The sequence below is a fragment of the Sus scrofa genome, chromosome 9 (genome assembly GCF_054392235.1).
Source record: "Sus scrofa isolate SSC_HxYL_T2T_F1_AM1 chromosome 9, Sscrofa_HxYL_maternal_Yorkshire_Landrace_v2.0, whole genome shotgun sequence".
In the NCBI taxonomy this organism is placed as follows: Eukaryota; Metazoa; Chordata; class Mammalia; order Artiodactyla; family Suidae; genus Sus; species Sus scrofa.
The window spans coordinates 51,443,051-51,466,693 of record NC_139391.1 but is presented as its reverse complement, the minus strand read 5'-3'; the positions used below and the strand labels follow the sequence as shown (position 1 = coordinate 51,466,693).

At 36.6% G+C, this 23,643-nt stretch overlaps 3 protein-coding genes across 3 annotated transcripts in view; 1 reads left to right on the top strand and 2 right to left on the bottom strand.

Moving 5' to 3' along the window:
- The window catches only part of LOC100513942 (olfactory receptor 10N1-like), a 222,905-nt gene that overhangs the window by 21,434 nt on the left and 177,828 nt on the right, over positions 1-23,643 (top strand). The window lies entirely within an intron of this gene.
- On the bottom strand, positions 10,537-11,469 carry OR10D1S (olfactory receptor family 10 subfamily D member 1S). The gene has a single exon (XM_005653714.2). The coding sequence runs from the start codon at positions 11,467-11,469 to the stop codon at positions 10,537-10,539; it is 933 nt and encodes a 310-aa protein (XP_005653771.2).
- Positions 20,932-21,891, bottom strand: LOC100516990 (olfactory receptor 8G1-like). Its single transcript, XM_003130000.1, has one exon. The coding sequence runs from the start codon at positions 21,865-21,867 to the stop codon at positions 20,932-20,934; it is 936 nt and encodes a 311-aa protein (XP_003130048.2). The 5' UTR covers positions 21,868-21,891.

Below are 23,643 nucleotides of genomic sequence, written 5' to 3'. Positions count from 1 at the left end.
CTAGCCTATGCTGAGGAGCAAATAATTCTAATAATCAAGGGCAAAGTATGTATTTTCCCCCTAAGTTTTGCTGTACGTCCAACAAGGGAAGGGAGGAGAATTTTCTTTTTTTTTTTTTTTTTTTGTCTTTTTGCTATTTCTTTGGGCCGCTCCCACGGCATATGGAGGTTCCCAGGCGAGGGGTCGAATTGGAGCTGTAGCCCCTGGCCGACGCCAGAGCCACAGCAACGCGGGATCCGAGCCGCCTCTGCAACCTACACCACAGCCCATGGCAACACCGGATCCTTAACCCACTGAGCAAGGGCAGGGACCGAACCTGCAACCTCATGGTTCCTAGTCGGATTCGTTAACCACTGTGCCACGACGGGAACTCCCGAGAATTTTGATAATCACAGTGAGCCACCATAATTGAGAGAATCCATGTCGAAATGTCACTCTGTAGCAGGGGGAAAGTATGTTAAATGTGGCTACTCCTAACTTCAAGGATGGGGAGTTGCAATACTTCAAAAGAGTCAGGAGGAGACACAGACATTTGCCGACAGCACTAAAGACTACAAATAGCTGTGATGAGAGAAAGAGAAGGGGATGGAGGGGAAGAGGGGGAGAAAGAGAGAGCTGTAGTATTCAGAGAGACCAATGAGCAAAGAGCCTCAGGCTGTTTTCCCACAGTAGATCATGAAGTAAGAATTCCACTGCCAAAAGTTATTGAGAAAGTAGGGAAGTACTACAGAGTAGGAAAAGTGAAATGGAGAAGGGAAAGAAGATAACTTGGGTATACTAAATGAGCAGTTTTCTCTTGTGGAGAATACCTAAAGGGGCTTCTGGCATTGATTCAATCTTTTCACCCTATGGCTGAGGGAACTGGGATATTTATTTCTGACTTATAACTGTCAATGGTTCTGGGCTTCTCCCAGGAATATCAGCTCTCAGCTACCTTCATGTTATCCTTTGCATAACTCAAGAGAAAGTCCTCAGGCAGAGAGACCTGGGTGCTTAGAGTAGGATGATATTGAGTGATGAGGGGCTATAAATGAGACTCTCACAGTGTCTCTGATACAAATTAAAATATAGATGATAATATTTTGTCCTGTATGCTTTATTTTAGCTTAGATGACATAAATTATATGTTAATTTCTCCAAATGCAGAATATATCATAATTTTTTTATTGTCTGATCTTTTCATAGCTTCAGGATAAAAATAAGTATAGTGGGATCATATATTCACTCAAATCTAATTCATATGTGGAGAGAAAATGGAAATTATTTATATTCTTTATAATTGATCTGATTATTCTCAAGAATTTTCATGTGCTGCTTGTATGGAAAAAAAATCTGGTATTTAATGGAACTCTATTGTGTTTTAATTTTCTAATTTTTTTAAGTTTTAGTGAAATACTTTTAATTTACAATGTGTTTCTGCTGTACAACAAAGTGATTTGATTATACCTATACGCATATCCATTCTTTTTCCAAAACTTTTCCCATAAAAGATATCACAGAATATTGGGTAGAGTTAACCGTGTTATACAGCAGGCCCCTGTTGACCATCCATTCCATATACAATAGTGTGCACATGCCAATTGCAAATGCCCAATCTGTCTCTGCCCCCCACCTTTCCCTTTTGGTAACCATTAAGTTTGTTTTCAAAAACTCTCTATTTATATCTTTGCTTAGTCTTTTGGACCAGGGATCAGCATACTATATAGCCTGCAGGCAGAATCTGGCCAGCCACTTACTTTTGTAAACACAGTTTTTTGAACACAGGTTTTCCTATTCCTTCACACTTTGCAGAGGGCTAATTTCCCACTCTAATGTCAGCATTGAACAATTGCAACAGGAAAGTGTAAAATATTCACTGCATAGCCCTTTACAGAAAAAAAAAAAAAAAAGAGCTGACAACAAATCTTAACAGATAGTTTTTCTTCATATTGCCCAACCTTTCCCCAAGTATCCTACCATCACGGCAATTCTCCAAGATGATATCTGTGTGTGAGGCTTCTATAACCTCATATGTATATTTAAGAGCAAAATCCTCAAGTGCAGTATGATTCCACCAGTCACTGGGTCTATCACACCAGCTATTTGTAGACATACACATGGCAATTCTATAGGTGTGTACCCAAGGCTCTATTTCCTTTCCTTTAAATGTGTCCTGTGTTTCATGGCAATATTTTGCTGAATATGATTGCAAGACATGACATATTTTAAAGGCATGTGTATGTTTATGGTCTGTGTATCATTTTAGATCTGTATTTTGAGGCATTTCTCCTCTACTGTCTCAAGTTTTGTTCTCTAAGATGATTTATTTTAACTACCTTTTTTCATGGCCATATCTAAGTAAGTCTATAGTGCAACACCTGGCTATTGGTACCATTATACCATATAGACCCCATCAGAAAACAAGGCCTACAGAAGAGATAGTAAAACCACAGAATCAACCATTTTGGGAATCTAAGCTACCTGCTTATCGTTATCTTTTGCTTTCTGGATTGCTTAGCCTGATCATTTGACAGTGGAAAATGACTGTGTACATCTAATTTGATGGTTTGATAAATCAAGTAACTTTGTGCTTATACCATGCAATTTGGTCCATGAAGTCATCACTCATTATCCCATGATGTAGTTGGTTGTTCACATTAAAATGGTGAAAGTGTGTATTTTTCCAGAATAAAAATGCAATGCATTTACTATCCATTTAAATGAAGTTTGTTTGCAGAGGCTTTGAGTGTCCTTCCTACTACTGCTGAAATGGTTAGATTCAGCCTTACAAATGGGATAATTGTCTGTAAAGTGGGTATAATAATTCAATTTTTTAAATGTTTAAAAAAGATCAGCTATGTTCATGCCTTGTTCAAGCCTTTGTTCTACAAAAGTAAAGCTGCTGCCAATACTAACACATGATCCTTTTCTTTCGGACATTTCAAAATATAAGTTAATTAAGAAGTCTAAAACAGGAGTTCCCATCATGGCTCAGTGGGAAATAAATATGACTAGCATGCATGAGGACACAGGTTTGATCCCTGGCCTTGCTCAGTGGGTTAAAGATCCAGCGTTGCCATGAGCTGTGGTGTAGGTCGCAGATGTGGCTCTGATCTGATGTTGCTGTGACTTTGGTATAGGCTGGCAGCCACAATTCCGATTGGACACCTAACCTGGGAACCTCCATATGGTGTGGACATATGTGGCCCTAAAAAGACAAAAACAACAACAACAAAAAACATCTAAAACAAAAACATCTTTTTCTAAAAACAAGCTAGATCATTACGATTTTAAATCTTAGGTTACATATTAATTTTTTGTTTATTGTAGAATAAAACTGTTTGGCTGAAAGAGTACCTCATTTTAGTTTTTGCTCTTCTGATGGCCTTTCATGTTATTTTTATAAAGGCCATTTAGCCTCCTCATGTCTTGTAATTCCTTTAGGACTTGTAAGGGGGGTGTTTATATGATATTTAAGCTCCATCCACCTCCTGTTTACTAACTAAGAGGAAACAACAAAATATTTCTTATTTTGATATAGGGGGAATATTTTACGCTGATTTTATAAGACTTTATCATTTATAAAAATAGTTCATAGATACGTTAACAAAAACATCACTCTCCTTTCTAATGATTCCGCTATGGTACAAGTGTGTGTGTGTGTTTACGTATGTTTGATCTTGTGAGCCTTTTTCCTGTTCAAGGTAGTAATTACTGCAGTAGAAAACTCCTAAGAAGTGATTCCTCATTGTCCTTTAATCATAATATGTGCCTGAATTATGTGTTTCCCAGAAACACATAATTATTAATCCCGTTCTTCATTATGCATTGGGCAACTGCTGCTCTGAGCAAAGAGACTGCCTAACAGAAATGTGATTGGCAGATTTCACCAATCTCTTTGCCGGTGAGATTACACACCCAGAACATGCAGCCATTTAGACCCCTGGTATCAGAAAATACTTCTTCACTGTTGCATCTTGTCAGAGTCAATAAAGGCTATTTGAAACTTGTGTAAGGCATTTTTTTTTAATTACTAACACCCCTGAGAAACGTAGGTGCTACAAGATTTTGCTTTTCCTTTTTAATGCCATGACTTAGGAGGGGGTCAACTTCATTTTGGAGGATCTAGAGAAGTCAATGTGAATGATATGTGTATTTATTTATGTGTATAGTTATTAAACATGTGTGTGTGTTACACTAATGTTCAGTTTACTTTAGACGATCACCAGACAAAATTCAACACCTCATTATTTTAACAAAGTCCCCAAATTGCTTCACCCAGTTCCCAAGGTGATCAATCCATTTTGTCTCATTACAAAACTCTCCCAGGGTGGGAGTGGGGGCAGATATTAAGAGGTAAAATAATGATATATCTTAATGAGGCCTGGAGAGTCTTATCTCTGCATGACAGATGAATAGGACCTTTGAGATTAATTAACCAAAAAAGTTACTTTCTTAGAGACTCCTTAATTTAGAGAGTTCTTATAGGATGATGTAGATGGTAACAAAAGTTACTTTAAATTTCTCATTAAAGGTTCTCATGGTGGCAATTTTAAGAAACAAGTATTTCTTCCTGAGTCTTATTGAAATGGTCTGACTCTGTACCATACTGATTGTTCACGTGTCATTTGGAAAAGAGCCTAGAAAGCATGTTTTGTTATCATAGTTAGATCTAATACATGGCACATGGTTGCCATCACAGTAGCAATACAGAAACCATGCTTTTTGGAATAAGACAACTTTGGGGGCAAATTTCAGCTCTACCATTAACTAGAAGTATGACTTCAAGCATATCACTGAATTTATTAGTATCAGCTTTTATATCTATAAAATGAGGGACATACCTACCTCATAAAAATAAGAATTAAATAAGTGATGAATGCAAAGGCTTTAATGAAGAACTTTGCACAAGTGGAATGATCTATAGGTATTAGCTACTATCTTACATTACTGTGACAAAATTTTACTTTCTGTTTATTTGGTATTGCAAACACTCCTTAAATGATGGCTTTAGTTTGTCCATTTCAAAATACAGTTAACTTTAAATAAACCTGTCAGCCGACCCATTATCTAATTTGTCTTCAAACTAATTTAGCATTTAATCCTATATTTTTTCTTGGTGTTGAATTGTTTCACTAAAAGCCTTGATTCCCAGCACTAATTACCACCAATATCATTGTTGCTTCTACCTTCCCAAGGTCTTTGTTTTCTTATTTTTTTGCAGCAAATTGGGGACTTGATCTTATGCATTACCTCTTCCTTCTTCTTTTGTTAGTAAACCTTTGAACTAAAACTCTCTTTTCTTTATAATTGGTACATTTTGACTAGAGCCCAAATATGTGGGGATGTTGACATAAGCTGATTTCAACATTAACCATTTTGGCTGGAGATCATATTTAAATTTTTAGCATTTTAGTTTCATGAGGATCGTCACATGGAAGAAAAAATATATATAATCACATAAAACAGAACTTTGGTTATTTTTCACCAATTAAAAATAATCAAAAGTATGGAATCATGTATTATACATATATGTTAAACTTCCTATTACCATAAACCACACTAATAGTTGTGAGCACCTGCATTATGCAGAGCATTATGTTAAGCAATTCAGATGAATAATTCCACCTGTTAGTATGCAAATGGAAATTTTATACATTGCAAGTGGGAATGAAAAATGGCATAACAACTTTGGAAAATAGGCTACTTCTGAAGTTAAGTACATGTTTACATAAGACACAGCAATGTCATTCCTATAAAGGAAAATATGTCTACAAAAAGACTTGTACATAAATGTACATGATAGTTTTATTTAAAGTGGTAAATCCTTGAGACAATTAAAATATACATCAATGAATGAATAAATAAATAAACAGTGTTATTTCCATGTAATGGCATATTTCTCAACAATAAAAAGGAGGTGAATTCAAATACACACCATAACAGGGATGAATGTCAAAAGCATTATGCTAAGTGAAAAAATCCAGACCAAAGTTTACATTCAAAGTTTACATTGTAGATCCCATTCATATAAAATTGTGGAAAGGGCAAAACAAATATAAGTGACAGAGAGAAAATTTGTTATTACCTGGGCTGAGGTATTTGGGAATTGACTGCAAAGGGGTATGAGCAAATTTTTGCCCTTAATATTGACAAGAGCTTCCTAAAATTTTCAAAGTTCACTTAGAGTTAATAATGCACTGCTTCACATAATGTATAGAAATATTAAAACATTATAGGCCAGTATCTCCCTTGCCCCAACACACATATCTGCATTTTAGGGTAGAGTTGTCATATACATAGAACAGCTGAAACTTTGTTAAATTTGTTTTTTAATGTTACTAGTTTCTTGGTAAATTCCATAGGATTTACCACAAAAATGACCATGTGGTCTTCAAATAAAGAATATAATTTCTTCATTTCAATATGGATGACTTTATTTCTTTTTCTTGATTACTTGCTCTGGCTGAATTCTTAACTCAGTATTGAATAGAAGTGGTGAGAGCAAACATCTTTGCTTTGTTCTTGACATTAGGTGGAAAATTTATTAGTCAAGCAACAGAAACCACACAATGATTCTGAACATGGAAAATTTAATATAAATATTTTATTGGGGGATTAGAGTAGCCGAAATTTAGCTCATGAGAGCTTACGATAATTCTAAAGAATTTAGGAGTTATTATATTATGCATATACATCTTTCATATTTACATGTATCTTTATGTCTTTCATATGTTGATCAAATAGTTCCTTGATGTGAATGTCAAGTAACTCTGACTTTTCTTTTGATATATGCATTGTCTGTTCACCTTAAAATTCTCAAGTAGCTTGACCTCCTTGAACTATACAAACTAAAAGTCATAGACAAAATTATGCACTTCTTTCTGCTTCGATTTCATCTTATTTATGCATTAGCATTGTAGATAGAATCAGCAAAATATCTTGAATTTGGAGTACAATAGATCCTGCCTTTAATTACAATTCCTCTGATTTAATTTGGTCTAAGGGATGTTGCTTTCCCATCCTGAAATTCACTCCCCACATTTGAAAGAATGAAGATGATAATGTGTATTTTGAGGTGATAATATAAAGGTTTAATAAAGAGAACTTCTTGGCACATAGTGAGAAACTAAACAATGCAATTTATTTTTCCCTTTCCTTTATAGAATCTATTCTATTACTAATAGGACATAATTCTATTTCACATAGTATTTTTAGAGTTTAACTTACTTCATTTAATAAACTGTGTTAAATACCTCTTGTTACCACCAGAATATGGGCTAAAAGTAGGTAGGAAACTTAGTGAAAGGCTAAGAATAATCTATTGGGTTGGGGCAGATATTTTAGATAATCTTAGGAGTAAGCAACCAAAGACATTTCAAGTAGGTTGATGATCAACCATAGCTGACAGCTCCCAAGTGGCAATAACATTAGAAAAGTTTGTCCCAGATGTGTAATTAAGCAAGATTCATGGCCAGGGCAAGGAGTAAAACTACTAGAGGACAATGGATTTTGGAGAAAAGTTTTAGGACTCTATAAAGTCCTGATGTAGGAGAAGTCCAGTTTGGGGAAAGTTCCAGTTGGGAATTAAGGCAGAACTTCTAGTGTAGGAAAATAAGATAGGAATAGGGTATTTCAAAACATGTGGCTAATGTGAAATCATCTTGATCATAAGGAACAAGACACTGTGATTTAAAAAATATACAGTTTGCATCTACCAACACCAAACTGCTCGTCCATCCTACTTCCTTTCCCCTCCCCCATGGCAACCACAAGTCTGTTCCTTATGTCCCTGAGTCTGTCCAATATCTTAGGATAAAAAATGATGGAAGATAGTATGAGAAAAAGTGTATATATATATATATATATATATATATATATATATACACAGCAGCAACTGACACAACACTGTAAATCAACTATAATAAAATAAATTAATAAAAATTAAATTAATATATATATTTGTTTATGACATTCCATGCAAAAGGCACCACTTAAGGTTCTGGAGGTACATTAGGAAACAAGATAAAAAAAAAATCCCTGCCTTCATGGAGTTCCTGTTTTGTTAGGGAAACAAACAATAACCAAATAGAAATACATATAATGAAGTCGTGAGTATTTTAAGAGTATGGTTGCAAAAGGTCTCTCTCTGGTTGTGTCATTTGAGTATCAATGGCTGTAGTTAAGTGAGTGAGTAAGCTATTGAAATATTAAATACAAGAGAAAAATTATAATTAGTTTTGAGGATCTACAATAAAGCAGATGAACACTTTACATTTGTTTCATTTAGCAGGTATAACAGCACTTGCAAAAAAGGTATTGTGATCTCCATGTTATAGAGGGAAAAACTGAGGCCTACAACTAGTGGCAGGGGAAAAAATTAGATAAATTCTTCATCCTACTTATTAAGTAGCCTGCTCTCCTTCTTCTAAGTGGAGATTTAAAGTGTTTTTAATGAAGATTTCCTTGCCCCCAAACAATTCACTTTCTGTTGGACCAAAGTTTAAGTAACTGGGAGAAGAGATTAGACTAAAAGGACCTGCATTTCCTTGGTATCTGTTGAATGTCTAGAATAATTCACTTACTACATTTTTTTTTCTGTCTTTTTGCCTTTTCTAGGGCCACTCCCATGGCATGTGGAGGTTCCCAGGCGAGGGGTCTAATCGGAGCTGTAGCCACCGGCCTATGCCAGAGCCACAGCAACTCGGGATCCGAACCGTGTCTGCAGCCTACACCACAGCTCACAGCAATGCCGGATCCTTAACCCACTGAGCAAGGCCAGGGATCGGACCTGCAACCTCATGGTTCCTAGTCAGATTCATTAACCATTGAGCCACAACGGGAACTCCTACTTACTACATTTTGATGATTGTTGCTCTATTTCTCTGCTTATTTCACTGCACTGCACTTGGCTTAAGTAAAGTCACCTTAAATATTTATTTGAATGAATAGAAAACATGACTACTGCCCTGTTCCCTCTATTTGGTAAAAACTCTTTCAAAGACAAGGGCTGTGATACCACTGAAGCTTTATTCCAAGGGCCAGAAGATGAATCTTCCCTCTCAATGATAGAGATACTTAATAGGTATGAAACAACTGACAGATATGAGGTTACTGAGGTTCTGCTTCATCAACTACAACAAAAACTCATATGGGACTCAGAATTACATTTGTTTAGCAAATGAACTGTCAATTCTGCACAGTTGTCCCCAACTGGCTCTTGTTTTTGTCTTTACTGTCCCTGAACCTACTGCACTTTTACTTCTGGAAAATGCTTTGCTAAAACCTATCTTAGCACAATGGAGTGTTGATTTCGTAAAGTCTGATTCAAAACACAGAGAAATGAGGACCTGACTTGCTTAGAGTGATATCACAAAGAAAGTGATATTTTAACTGGGTCTTTAATGATGATAATGAGTTTGTTCAGCGGAAGACTATGGAAAGAGCATTTCTGAAAGAATAAAAGGCAAGAGCTTAAGGGAAGTGAGTGGGGAAAATGTTCTCTTCAAAAACCTTGCATTATCTCTTCACCCTGACATGAACCCCTAAACAGCATGTTGTGACTGTTTCAGTGTGACAGATTCCCTGGCTGAACTCTGATCCAGAAAAGAAACACTAGGAGAGAAGAATTACATCTGCATAATCCCCTTCTCTTCCCATCACCTCTTTCTCTTCCCATCATTCCCTTCTCTTCCTATTCTCTCTTTCTTTCCATCATTTCTTTCTCTTCTCCTCTTCCCTTTCTCACTGTCCTTTCTTTCCTTCAATTTGCTATTTGGGTATAAGCTCATTAAGCAAAAGAACAATGGGAAGTTAGAGGGACAGCACTAAAGTCAAAGCTTTTTAGTAAACAGACTATACAAAACCATAGAACAATAGCAACTTGGATTTTGTATTGACCCCTAGTTGTGTTTCTGATTATAAATACAAACTAAATTTCTAATACTGAAAAACAACAGAATGGGTCACCCCTTACAGGCTCTTCCTGGCTACCTTTTTCGCGTTCTCTTTCATTCACTGCTTTGGCTTCCAGTCAAGGATTGCTTCCAGGTTTAAGACCAACAACAGATACACTTTGTGGATGGTAAAGCACATTGATGGCTATGATTAACTCATTAAGAGACCTACCTGAGGTCTCGTCCAGAAGTCCTTTGCCTTTATACAACTTCTTTACGTTTATTTCAGAAGTCACAGAATGCCTCCAGAAAACATATGGTTGAAATTCTCCCATTCCTCAACTCCTAGGCCACCAATTGAAGGCTTATCTGATGCAGACATGTGAGCGGTTAATTATATAATCATACCAGCCTAGATGAGGAAGTGCTAGGACAAGGGAGGAAGGAAGAAGAGAGGATTAGGAGGAAAGGAAAACAAAGAGGGAGAGACAGAAGGCAACTGGGAAGAGATTATCTCTCTTGAGTAGGATAATTTATTAGTTATGTAGTCTTGAACAATTCACTTCACATTTTCAAATCAGTTTCTTCATTTGTAGAAGGAGGAAGTTATAATTTCTGTGCAAATTCCTTTTCTAAGCAATGTGGTAGCTACTGATCTCTATCACTTTTCGGGAAGGAAGGCCACCTGCTGTAGCACCTTCTTCAGATAATTCTTTACCTCCTTATTTCTCAGGCTGTAGATCAGAGGGTTCAGCATGGGGGTGACAAGGTTATTCAGGACCTGAACAGTTGCATTAAGCCAAGGGTTAGGAGTGGGCTGTAGGTAAATAAGAACCACTGGCATAAAAGAGAGAAGGATGGCAGTGAGGTGGGCACTACAGGTAGAAAAGGCACGATGTCGGCCTTCAGTAGATCGGATTTGAAGAATGGAGGATACGATGCGGCTGTAGGAAGTGATGATAAGAAGGAAGCAGCTGAGGGGCATGAGACCCACACTAACGAACCCCACCATCTCCAGAGTGGAGGTTTCTGCACAAGCCAACTTCAGCATCACTGGGATATCACAGAAGTAATAGTCCACCTCATTGGGGCCACAGTAGGGCAATTGGAAGGTGAGAGCAGTTAGAAAGATGGCCTGAATACAGCCAAAAAAAGAGGTCCCTATGGCCAGGAGGGCACACGCTCTGTGACTCATGATTATTGTATAGCGTAGAGGGTAACAGATGGCAACAAAGCGGTCATAGGCCATCACTGTGTACAGGAAACACTCTGTACAACCCAGGAAATGGTAGAAGAAGAGCTGGGACACACAGCCTGCATAGGAGATGGCTCGGCTATTCCCTGAGAGGTAGAAGAGCATCTTGGGGGAACTCACAGAAGGAAAAAATATGTCACACGTAGACAGTTCACACAGGAAGAAGTACATGGGAGTGTGAAGCCGAGTGGAGGAGACAATTGCCAGGAGGATGAGCAGGTTCCCTATAAAGGTAAAGATGTAGAAGGACAAAAAGAGAACAAAGAGCATGGTCTCCAGATCCTCTGTGTGTGGGATGCCCAGCAGAATAAACATGGTCACCACTGAGGCATTCCTCATCTTTGTGAGAATGTTATTAGAATGCCTTCAAAACAGAACACAGGTCTCCAAAGTGTGAATACTGGTATCAAACTGAGAAGCTATTTAATAAATAATAAACAATTATTTAATTATCATCTCATGTTTTCTTTTAGCAAGTATACTTTACAAAAACATTAATAACCTAAATACATTTAAAGGAAGATTTTAAATATGTAATGTGGCTTTAAATCATCCCATATGAAAATGATTTAATAAAATTAATAGCTAATATTGACCGAGCATTTGCAAGCACAATGCTAATTTTAATGTTATTTTATTTTTAAATGTAAGTCTCAAAACAACCTTAATAAGTGAAAGATGATTAAAATCACAGAGAGTTTTAGTAATATGGTCATATAGCTCAAATGCAACTGATCCAAGATTAATTTTCAGGTCTGATTCCAGAGCCAAACTTATACCCCTTTTACTGTGAAAGTTCCCAAGAAATATTGCTTAGAGAAGCAGATGATGATACTCATCTTCAAATACTTGAAGAGCTGCTGTGTAGATTTTCTGTATCCTTTTCCTTGGTGAATAACCAGTAAAACAGAGTGGAACTAATAAAAAATTCGATTTCATGTCAGTGTAGAAAAAAATTAAGGAGTAAGTTGCCCTGTGAAGAAGGATTGTGTTCTTATCACTGTAAGTGTTTAAATAAGGATAAAATGATAGTCTTTCAAGGGTATGATGACCTTGAATTCCTAATTTGAATGCAAAGTTATCCCACAGGCACTCTTAATATCCTCTGAAATTCTTTGACTTTATTACATTGTTCATCTTTTCAAATATATCTGAGGACAGTAAAGCTTAACAAATGGTTCTCCTAGTAAACAGGTGGTTTTGATTTAAATATGATAAATCTATCCACCTCTATAACAGTTGTAAGTTTGAATATAGCTGTGTGAGTGACAATAATAACAATACCATGTATCTTAATAGAAGAGAGGCACATGCAGTATAGAAGGCCCGAATGCCACTGAGCCAGAGTCCTTTAAAATTACAGAAACTCTTTGGGTTACACCTGTGTATGGTCTGTAGTTTAAAAAAAAAAAAAGTCAACCTGAGTTATGTTAATATAAATATGTCCAGGCACTGTGATGAATGCTTCATGTACATTAATACCTTTAGTCCTTACCACATTCTGTGAGGCAGGTAGTATTAATTCCCATTTACATTAGGAAACTAAGGCACAAAGCGTTTAAGCAAATTGACCATGTTCCTGCATCTGTTAGACAGTAGAGTTGGATTTCACACAAATAAGGATAGGAACAGCTTCTGAGTTACTACTTCTGAATGAACATTCATTCATAAATAATGGCAATTTTAAATAAAATTACTGTATTGCTTGATTGTTATAGTGTATTTTTTTGATCTCTTAATTCTTACAAAATTCTTGTAAGGTAGTGGTAATTAACCCTGATTTTCAAAAATGGACACTGAAAATCAGAGAGTTAAAAACTGTTTTAAAATTAAAAATGAAGGGCAATTCATACCCAAATCTTCTGCTCCAAGTTTAGTGTTCTTTCCACTATGCCTTCAGAGCCTCCCAAAAAACCACAGTACAGAAAGCAGTCACCCCTTTGTGATGGAAAAACCACTCACAGATTCAGTCTTAAGGTTTGGAGAGAAGTCTTCCTGATGCACCACCTCCAACCATTAACTGTCTTTATCTACTATTCTCTGAAGAGTTTATGGCACTAGATTGTAGCTCCAGAGAGGGAGATAGGTCTCTCAAGATCATATTCCATCTGAATCAGTCCACAGCTACAGAAAAATTTCATTTCCTAAAGATGATCCCCAAGAAAACACCTCAGATTATGATGTAACCTAAATGAAAATTTGCATCATATTTGCTTCATTCAGAAATAATAGCCTACTGTCTTATTTAACTCCTATTTATGAGTTCCAATATTCAATAAGCTTTGCAAACTGCCCCCCTTTCTGCAACTGGCCTGAAATGGTCACTCACAGAAGTAAATCTCATCTCTGTAATTGGGAGTTGAAGTTTTACTTTTGTAAGTCTATATATTTATATAAACACACAAGCATTAATATAAAAATGAGTATTCACTTATTAGTGTGTGCATGCAAAGATGGGTGGTAGAAGATAGTAAAAAAACAATAGCAAAAAGAAAACAGTGAAGAACGGCTCTTTGAACATTGATACCTCAAAGACTGATGAATTGAATGTAACTCAGGAGGGGAAGTTACTTTTTTCATATGTTTCAATTTATACATATGGGAGAAATGCCGCATAGGAATTTGGAAAGGGAGATCTATGGTTCACTCTTCACTCTAGATATTGTGGCCGATGGTACAGATTATCCTCCTCAAGGTAAGAGCTGAACCTCTGAAAGGGCCTGATGTCACACTCATACCATAGTTCTTCTCCACTTGGTTTATATATATAAAGCAGTCCTGAATAACAAAAAGAAAGACTGACCTGGATTTCTCGTTGTGGCACAGCGGTTAACGAATCCGACTAGTAACCATGAGGTTGTGGGTTCAATCCCTGGCCTTGCTCAGTGGCTTAAGGATCTGGCGTTGCCCTGAGCTGTGGTGTAGGTCACAGACATGGCTCAGATCTCGCGTTGATATGGCTCTGGCATAGGCTGGCGGCTACAGCTCCCATTAGACCCCTAGCCTGGGAACCTCCATATGCCACATGGGTGCAGCCCTAGAAAAGACACACACAAAAAAAGGCTGACCTAAGTCATCGTAAGAGATGTTATTTCATTATGATTCCAGCCTGTGTCATGGGAACAGTTAAATGTAGTGTCTCTTGCACAATCCAGAAAAGGTAAGTTTCACAAATATTTAAGTATAAACCTTTATTAATTATTATAATACCTACCTTTCCTAAATGTGTCTTATATTATCATTATAACAACTCATTCCTAATGTCTAACTTCATCAGCAAAAGAGGCTGCAGGGGAAAACACTTGTATTTAACCTTCGTAAAGCATCTTCTGGTCATTTTATGGTCACACCCACAACTTATGGAAGTTCCCAGGCTAGGGGTCAAATTGGAGCCATACTTATCAGACACAACTTAGAATAGATTTACAAGGAGATCCTGCTGAATAGCATTGAGAACTTTGTCTAGATACTCATGTTGCAACAGAAGAAAGGGTGGGGGAAAAATGTAATTGTAATGTATATATGTAAGGATAACCTGACCCCCTTGCTGTACAGTGGGAAAATAAAAAAAAATTATAAAAAAAATGCACAACCTGAAAAAAAACAAACAAACAAATTGGAGCCATAGATGCCTATGCCTATGCCTATGCTAAAGCCATGCCAGACCCATGCCCTGCAGCAATGCCAGATCCTTAACTCACTGAGCAAGGCCAGGGATAGAACCTGCATCCTCGGGGATACTAGTCAAGTTCTTAACCTCCAGAGCCACAGTGGGAATTCACTGTAAGCTATCTTCTTTTCAAATATCTTAGTCTATAACATCTCAAACAAACCAACGTTTCCAACAATTCCCAACATACCATTTTTCTGTAATGATTTGACTTAGTGTGCTGATCTAATAGTGTAGTTCATGTGCATAAGCATCAGTGACATTCTGCTAACCATGAAGGTTCCTGCTCAGTAAGATGGAATATCTCTTAATTCATTCTTCCAGCAGTTGCTGTGGGTCTGTCACTCACTCAAACTAAGGATCACTTTCTAGGGAAGGTTCTCTGTTTCTCCTGAAGCTTGCCCCTTACCTCTGTCCATTTCCAGTTCATATGTAGCTTAGCACACACAGGACTTGGGCATTGAGCCTTAGAAACTTAAAAACTACTGAGGTGTTCTAGTCCGCATGGTAATGTAGAAAATAGAGCATAATTCTGGCTGAGGAAAAATTTGTGATATAACAGAAAGAATGAAAAAAAAAGAGAAATCAGAAATCTTATGATTTTTGACCCAGCTTTACCATGTGTTTTCTGTATCAGCTCAGAAAATAGAAGAGAAAGGGCCTCAGAGGTTAGTTGCGGGGCAGAGGAGACCTTCGAGCATGACTGTTCTGGGCCCCAAAGCAAAGTTCTGTGGATAGGAAGTGTGAAGCAGTGCACAAGAGCAAAGCTGTCTCTGTTATGCAGATATAATGCACATGATATGCCTGGCCTGGCCAGGTACTCTCAGTGCAGACTAATCTTACCTGTCATTCCTCCACTTTAATACCTGGAATTGATCCCTCTTGCCCATTTAATTGTACAATTAAGATTCCTTAGCTCTACACAGTGCTCTTTACTTTATGAAATTCAACTCTTCTGTCTAGTTTTCTTTACACCAATATCCTCTCTTCCTGCCATGCGTGACCATGTGGAGTTGTTCACCACCCTCTGATTGGCAAGTACTTCTTAGTACCTCTGCCCAACATTTCTTTCATTTTGTCTATTCCATGATAGATAGTGTTCATCATTAAGGTTCTGACTCTCATGTAAGTTTTCCTGCAAAGCCTTCCTAGAGCCCTCAAGGCAGAATTCATACCTCATGGCTCTGAGCTCTTATTGCATCTGTGTGAATGTCACAGATACAGTTTTATGATGGAATGGTTAGGAGAAGTTCATTAAAGTCAGACTGACTGGACTCTAATTCTGACTCTGCCTTTCCTACATGTGTGGCATTTAAGAAGGTATTTAACCTCTCCATGCCTCTGTCTCCTCATGTGTATAACGAAGATATTAATATCTACTATACAATTTAGTTATGAGAATTAAGTATATTAATAAATATGTTTCAGTTAATGCCTCACACATAGTAAGCTCCATGTAAGTGTTTACTATTGCTATCACTATACTTTATTATATAATTCTATATGTGTCTGGTTCTTCATTAATTAGTGAACTTCTATAGGTTGAAGATCATGGCTGGGTTGTCTTTATAGAATTAATGATGAGCGTTATGTCTGAAACAAAGTAGGCAACTAGTAAAATGATTTTAAAATGATGGCTTTTTTCATAAGTGATCTGAACAATTTGGTTCATCTTTGACCAAATTGTAATCCAGAGCGAAACGTGTCTTAGATATTTTCTCTTCTGCATTTGTGGTACTCCTCCTCTCTAAAACATGAACAGAGACCTTTTTTTCCTGGGGAAATTATTTCACTTTTTCTCTAATAATTTGAATTTGAAATGAGGTTTTAAAAGCTATAAACACATTATTTTGTAAAGGCAGAATTCAGACATTCATCTGTAGAGCTCTGACCTACCCAGTCTCCATCTCCCTTGGTCCACTAGACTAGGAAGAACAAAAATAAGTACCAATGATGGAGTTACCATAACTGTAAGTTTTTAGGCCATGCTTCATGTTTTGCATGGCCTACTGTCAGAGCTTAGTCCATGTCTTCCTCTCAGCAAGCATCAACTAATGTGGGCATACAGTAATAAGATGAAATAAATGCTAAATGAATTAAATAATTGGCCTTATCATCATTTTTTGTTGTTGAAGAAAATCTGAAATATTTGTAAAATTTTTAAAAGTTTGTCTTTTTAAAGAATTTTCAGACTAGAATTAGATAGATTAGTGTGTATGTGGAATAGGAAAGAGTTTCTGTGAACAGAAACTCCTGTGAGATTCTATAATTAGCATTTCTTTTGTATATACATGTATATGTAAAAGAATAAATATATATGTGCATATGTATATTACACATATAATTGATTTATTCAACTTAATGTGTGTGTGTATGTGTGTATAATGGCAATTATTGTAGAAACTCTTTTCCCAAAAGTGAAGAAAAGAAGAAATGAAAACATGGTAAACTACCTATAGATTTGTCTCTTTTTAAATAACTAGAAGAGCTTAAATCAAAGATTTTCTATTCTGCCATTTTAAAGTTTATAATCAGATATGAATATAAGTATAAAATGAGAGCATATTAGAATGAATTAGGAGATAAATGGATGCTTTTAGGTTGAAAATAACAATTAATTGAAGTTCCTTGACAAGGGATTTTTAATGTAGTTAATACTGGAAAGTCTTCTACATCCAGTAATGCAATTTATACGCTTTTTTTCTACAGAGGATTGCACATTAAAACAAATAAACAAAAAAAACAGACTTAGCTGAATTAGTGATCAAGATCTCTAGCAATAAAATGTACATAATAAATAGCTTTCAATCTATTTTTTATTTAAAATGCACATCACTTTTTTAGCTGAAATTTATTGTGCTTTATTGAGATACAATAGAAATACAATTATCTGTTCATTTTAAAAATACACAACTTTGTACATGCTATCTATATCTATCTATCTCTGTATCAATATATATATGTGTACAGAGAAATACAAGTGCATACACTTAGCTAAAACCATTACCACAATCAAGCTAATGAGCTCATATTCCATAAACTTTTTTCCTGTTTCTTTGTAATCCCCCATTTCTGTCCCCAGACAAACAGTTTTTCTCCTTTCTGTCATTATAGACTAGTTTGATTTTTCTAAACTTCTATATAGATGGAACCATATAAGTGTATTTTTTTGGAGGATGAATTGTCTGGCTCCTTCTCCCTAGCATAATTATTCTGAGATATACCCATGTTGCTTTGTGTATCAACAGTTCATTGTGTTTATTGATGAGCAGCATTTCATTTGACAATAAACCACAAAATATTTTCTATTGATGGACATTTGTGTCATTTCCAGTATTGGGCTTTTATGAATAAAGCTACTATGAATCTTCATATATAAATCTTTGTGTAAACTTACGTTTCATTTCCCTTAGTTATGTGCTATGGCAAATGGAAGTTCCCAGGCTAGGGATTGAACCCCCGCAGCAGCCCAAGTTGCTGCAATGCTCCTTGCCCACTGCACCCCATCGGGATCTCCTATTCAACATTTTAAGAAAATGTATAAATGTTTTTTTAATTAACTGTAACATTTCAGATTGCTCCCAGAAGATTACAATAGTTCCAGTCAATCCACATCCTTGCTCACACTTTTAATGTTACTCATTCTATGGGTATGTAGTGATAGCTTTTAATATATTTATTGGTATCCATATCTCTTCTGTGGTAATTCATATTATTTTGTCTATTTGAGGGGTTGCTTTTTAAAATTATTCTTGAGTTTTGACAGTTTATGTATATTCTAGATACAAAACTTTCATCAGATACATGGCTTACAAATAAGTTCCATGACTGTCTTTTATTCTCTTAAAATGTCTTTGGGGGAGTTCCTGTTGTGGCGCAGTGGTTAACGAATCCCACTAGGAACCATGAGGTTGCGGGTTCGGTCCCTGCCCTTGCTCAGTGGGTTAATGATCCGGCGTTGCCGTGAGCTGTGGTGTAGATTGCAGACACGGCTCGGATCCTGCGTTGCTGTGGCTCTGGCATAGGCCGGTGGCTACAGCTCCGATTGGACCCCTAGCCTGGGAACCTCCATATGCCGCGGGAGCGGCCCAAGAAATAGCAACAACAAAGACAAAAAAAAAGACCAAGAAAAAAAAAAAAAAGTTAAAATGTCTTTGAAAAGCAAAACTTTTTAAATTTTTTATGAAATCACATTATAAAATTTTTTTATGAATTACGCTTTTGGAATCATACCTGTATTTTATGGGGGTAGCCCAAAGTTGGTTGTCAATACAATTTTTTTATTTTTATTTTTTTAATTGTTATTTCCCCAATACATTTTTTTCCTACTCTACAGCATGGTAAACCAGTTACACATACATGTGCTGGTTCACATTATCATGTTCCATCATAAGTGACTAGACATAGTTCCCAGTGCTACACAGCAGGATTTCATTGCTAATCCATTCCAAAGGCAATAGTTTGCATCTATTAACCCCAAGCTCCTAATCCACCCTACTCCCTCCCCCTCCCCCTTGGCAACCACAAGTCTCTTCTCCAAGTCCATGAGTTTCTTTTCTGTAGAAAGTTTCATTTGTGCCCTATATTAGATTCCAGATATAAGTGAAATCATGTGGTATTTGTCTTTCTCTTTCTGACTTACTTCACTCAGTATGAGAGTCTCTAGTTCCATCCATGTTGCTGCAAATGGCATTATTTCGTTCTTTTTTATGACTGAGTAGTGGTTGTCAATACAATTTAATGACTTGAGAAATCAGACTGTCACAAGTTACCACATCTCTGTTAGAATCTGCCAGAGAAAGAACTCAGGATCAGTAGTTTCAACCCTTGTATAGAAACATTTTATTAACTATCTTAAAGATCTTTGAGGAATTCTCCAACTTGCACTTAATCTGAACTAAAACCCAAAAAGCTATTTATAGAACTTGAAGGGGTTAAGGATGAAGGCTCCATTGGATACATAGTAGTTTTCATATAAATTTATCAGAGGAAAATAAATATCAAGAAGATTTTCAAGGTCATACTAAGTAGCAGACATTCCTCTACCTGGAGATATGGCAGCAAATCATTTGTACAGGAGGCTACCTTGATGGAGATTTCAGTCCATTGCGGATTTTGACAATGAACAGTTACAAACTAGAATAATAGATGTCAAAGAGAATGATATTGAATTGGGCATAATAACAACATATATGTTAGTAGGAAGTAGAGGAAACAACTTAGAAAATGAAGATATGTTAAAATAATGCCTTTTGCAGCAACATGGATGCAACTAGAGATTCTCACACTAAGTGAAGTAAGTCAGAAAAAGCAAGACAAATACCATATGATTTCACTTATATCTGGAATCTAATATAGGGCACAAATGAAACTTTCCACAGAAAAGAAACTCATGGACTTGGAGAATAGACTTGTGGTTGCCAAGGGGGAGGGGGAGAAAGTGTAATGGATTGGGAGTTTGGGGTTGGTAGATGCAAACTATTACATTTACAATGGATAGGCAGTGAGGTCCTATAGTTTAACACATGTAACTATATCCAGTATCTTGCAATAGAACATGATAGAAGATAATATGAGAAAAAGAATATATATGTATGACTGGGTCACTATGTTGTATAGCATAAATTGACACAACATTATAAACAACTATGCTTTAATCAAAATAAAGAAAATTAAAATATGGAGTGGGATATGGTGGGGAAGAGACTTTCCCAGACTAGAGATGTGAAAAAGATAAAGATTACAATTATCATACTGCTATGGCCTTTATTTTTTAATGGATAGAAGAAAGGGGATTGAAATAACTGCTAGAAGATATTTTCATTGAGGATTTTTTTCAATTGTATGGAAGAAAGGGTGAGGAGGTAATTAATATTGATGGCATTAGAGGGGATATGTATCCAGGTCATCCTTAGTATTTTAATCTATGTCTCAGTGATATTTATCAGAGAAAAATCTGGAGGGAAATGTCATTAAAGGCCATAGAAATAAGAAATGATGTCAATAAAATTCCACTAAGTATGTGGATATATATTTATAGATAGATATTGACATATGAGTTAAAATTAAGCATAACAATTCACACAATATAACAAGTAATAACTTAGATGAGTAAATCATATTATATCTGATCACAAGAATATTCTTCTCTCTAGCATTTTTTTTAGGGCAACAGTGACATCTTTATTCCTTAGGCTGTAGATCAGGGGATTCAGCATGGGCACAGCAATAGTATAAAACACAGAGGACACTTTCCCTTGGTCCATGGAGCTCACAGATGATGGCTGCAGGTACATGAATGCAGCAGATCCAAAGAAAACAGCAACAGCTAATATGTGGGAGCTGCATGTACCAAAGGCTTTGGACCTGCCCTCGGTGGAGCGAATGTGGAGGATGCTAGCTATGATGAAAATGTAGGAGCTTAGGATGGTCAGGCTTGGGGCAAGGATATTAATTGCACTAAAGATTAGAATCAATAATTCATTGACATATGTGCTAGAACAGGAGAGTTTTAAAAGTGAGAGAAGATCGCAGAAATAATGATTGATCACATCACATTTACAGAAATGAACCCTAAATATGCAACCTGTATGAGAGAAAGCACACACCAGGCCCACAGTATACACTCCCACAATCAGGGAGAAACAAGTCTGATGGGACATGATGACATGATAAAGCAGAGGGCTGCAGATGGCAACATAGCGGTCATAGGCCATTGCAGCCAACATGTAACACTCTGAGATAGCAAAAAGGAGGAAGAAACAGAGCTGAGTCATGCATGCAGCGTAGGAGATGATGTTCTTGTCTGTCACAAAGTTCAGCAGCATTTTGGGGGTAATGACGGTGGAATGACAGAGGTCAATGAAGGACAAGCTACTGAGGAAATAGTACATGGGTGTGTGCAGGTGGGAACTGACCCCAATCAGTAAGATCATGCCCAGGTTGCCCACCACCGTGACCACATAGATTCCTAGGAAGAGGAAGAAAAGGGGCAGCTGGAGCTCTGGCTGTTCTGTTAGCCCAGCAAGGATGAACTCAATCACTGAGGAATGATTTCCTACTGCCATTTCCCTCTGGGTAGTTCCTGAGGGAGAGACAGAAAAACATGATTGTTAGAGGGACTTCATTTTTTTTTTTCTATTTAGAGTAAGGTGCTCCTTATAAATGGTTCATGGTTTAGGTATCCTATTGATCTACATGATCACTTAACTCTGGCTCAGTTGATGTAAGCAAAATTCATCTCAAATTTAATATTTAAAGCCTCGTTTTCAAATATAATAAATGTATTTTGTATTAAATAGTTTAGCCATGTTTATAATCATTGAAACTAAGTGTCTATTCCTATTTTGAACATTTTAATGTTCCTCAAGCGATATTTCTAAGTAGAGACTCACAAGATTAAGTATTTAGAAAAGCCAATGTAAATGAGTAAAACTAGCTGAGTGACAACTTGGGGAGAGCAAACCCTGCCTAATAGTGGTAGCCTTTAATAACTGGAATTAATTTCTGGCAGTGGGGAACAGAGACCTTATTGTTTTTATTTTATTTTATTTTTTTGCCTTTTTGCTATTTCTTTGGGCCACTTCCACGGCATATGGAGGTTGCCAGGCTAGGGGTCGAATCGGAGCTGTAGCCACCGGCCTACGCCAGAGCCACAGCAACGCAGGATCTGAGCCGCGTCTGCAACCTACACCACAGCTCACGGCAACGCTGGATCGTTAACACACTGAGCAAGGGCAGGGACCGAACCCGCAACCTCATGGTTCCTAGTGGGATTCGTTAACCACTGCGCCACGACGGGAACTCCCTGAGACCTTATTGTTTTTAGACCTTTCAAAATTTAAAATAATTATCCTGAAATCTGAACTAGTACACAAAATCTTTAGGTGTTCAAATATTATTATTAAGGTGAAACAATACACACAGCAATCATTGTGCAATCTAGTAGCAGCTGGGTTGGCCCACATTTAGTGTGTTATGGTATGTGGACCAAGTACTTCTGCCTTTGCTGAGAAAAGCAGCATGAGTAATGGTTAAATGGACAAGCCTTAAAGTCAAAGTGTCTGTGTTCAGATTTTGACCCCATAATTTACTAGCTGATAGACCCTTGAACAAGCAATGCAACCTCTTTGTGTCTTGATTTCCAGATCTATAAAGGAGAAATAATAGTATTACCTTTTAATGGATTTGGGAGGGACTTATCAGTCAGAAGGCCAGCATGATCATTACTGTGTTATTGCTGCGACCTGATAATATTTTATCAATTGGAAAATAAAGTATAAAATTGCTCACTTAAAATTACAGAAACAGAAATCTTAATATCTCAATCACCCTTTCTCCTCCTCCATCTTTTGTGCAGAGCAGAAGCATAAAATTAGGAAACATACAATTACAAATGTGGGTTCCTACTGTTAATTAGTCTATTCACTAATATCTATTCTAATTTAATCATGACAAGAACCAAAGTAAAATTTTCAAATGGGTTGGAGTTGAATTATAAAAATATATACAAAATATAGAAAATCTAAAAATTTCTCATTCACCAAAATCAACCTAAAATGGTGGATTTGACAACAAACCCTCAACTATGAAACATCTGGAAGAAAACACTAAAGAAAATATTTTATTTAGATCATAGAGTAGTTTAAGATGTTTTATAAAAGACATACATGCACACACAAAACTAAAAAGAAAAGCAGAACAAATAGACAAAAAACATTTTAAAAAGGTTAAATTATACTTCTAAAAATTAAAAACTGCCCTTCAAAAATACTATTAAGAAACTAGGAGTTCCTGTTGTGGTTCATCAGGTTGAGAATCCGACACAATGCCTGTGAGGATGT

Coding starts and splice junctions, on each gene's coding strand:
- OR10D1S (XM_005653714.2), bottom strand. CDS start 11,469: ATGAGGAATGCCTCAGTGGTGACCATGTTTATTCTGCTGGGCATCCCA.
- LOC100516990 (XM_003130000.1), bottom strand. CDS start 21,867: ATGGCAGTAGGAAATCATTCCTCAGTGATTGAGTTCATCCTTGCTGGG.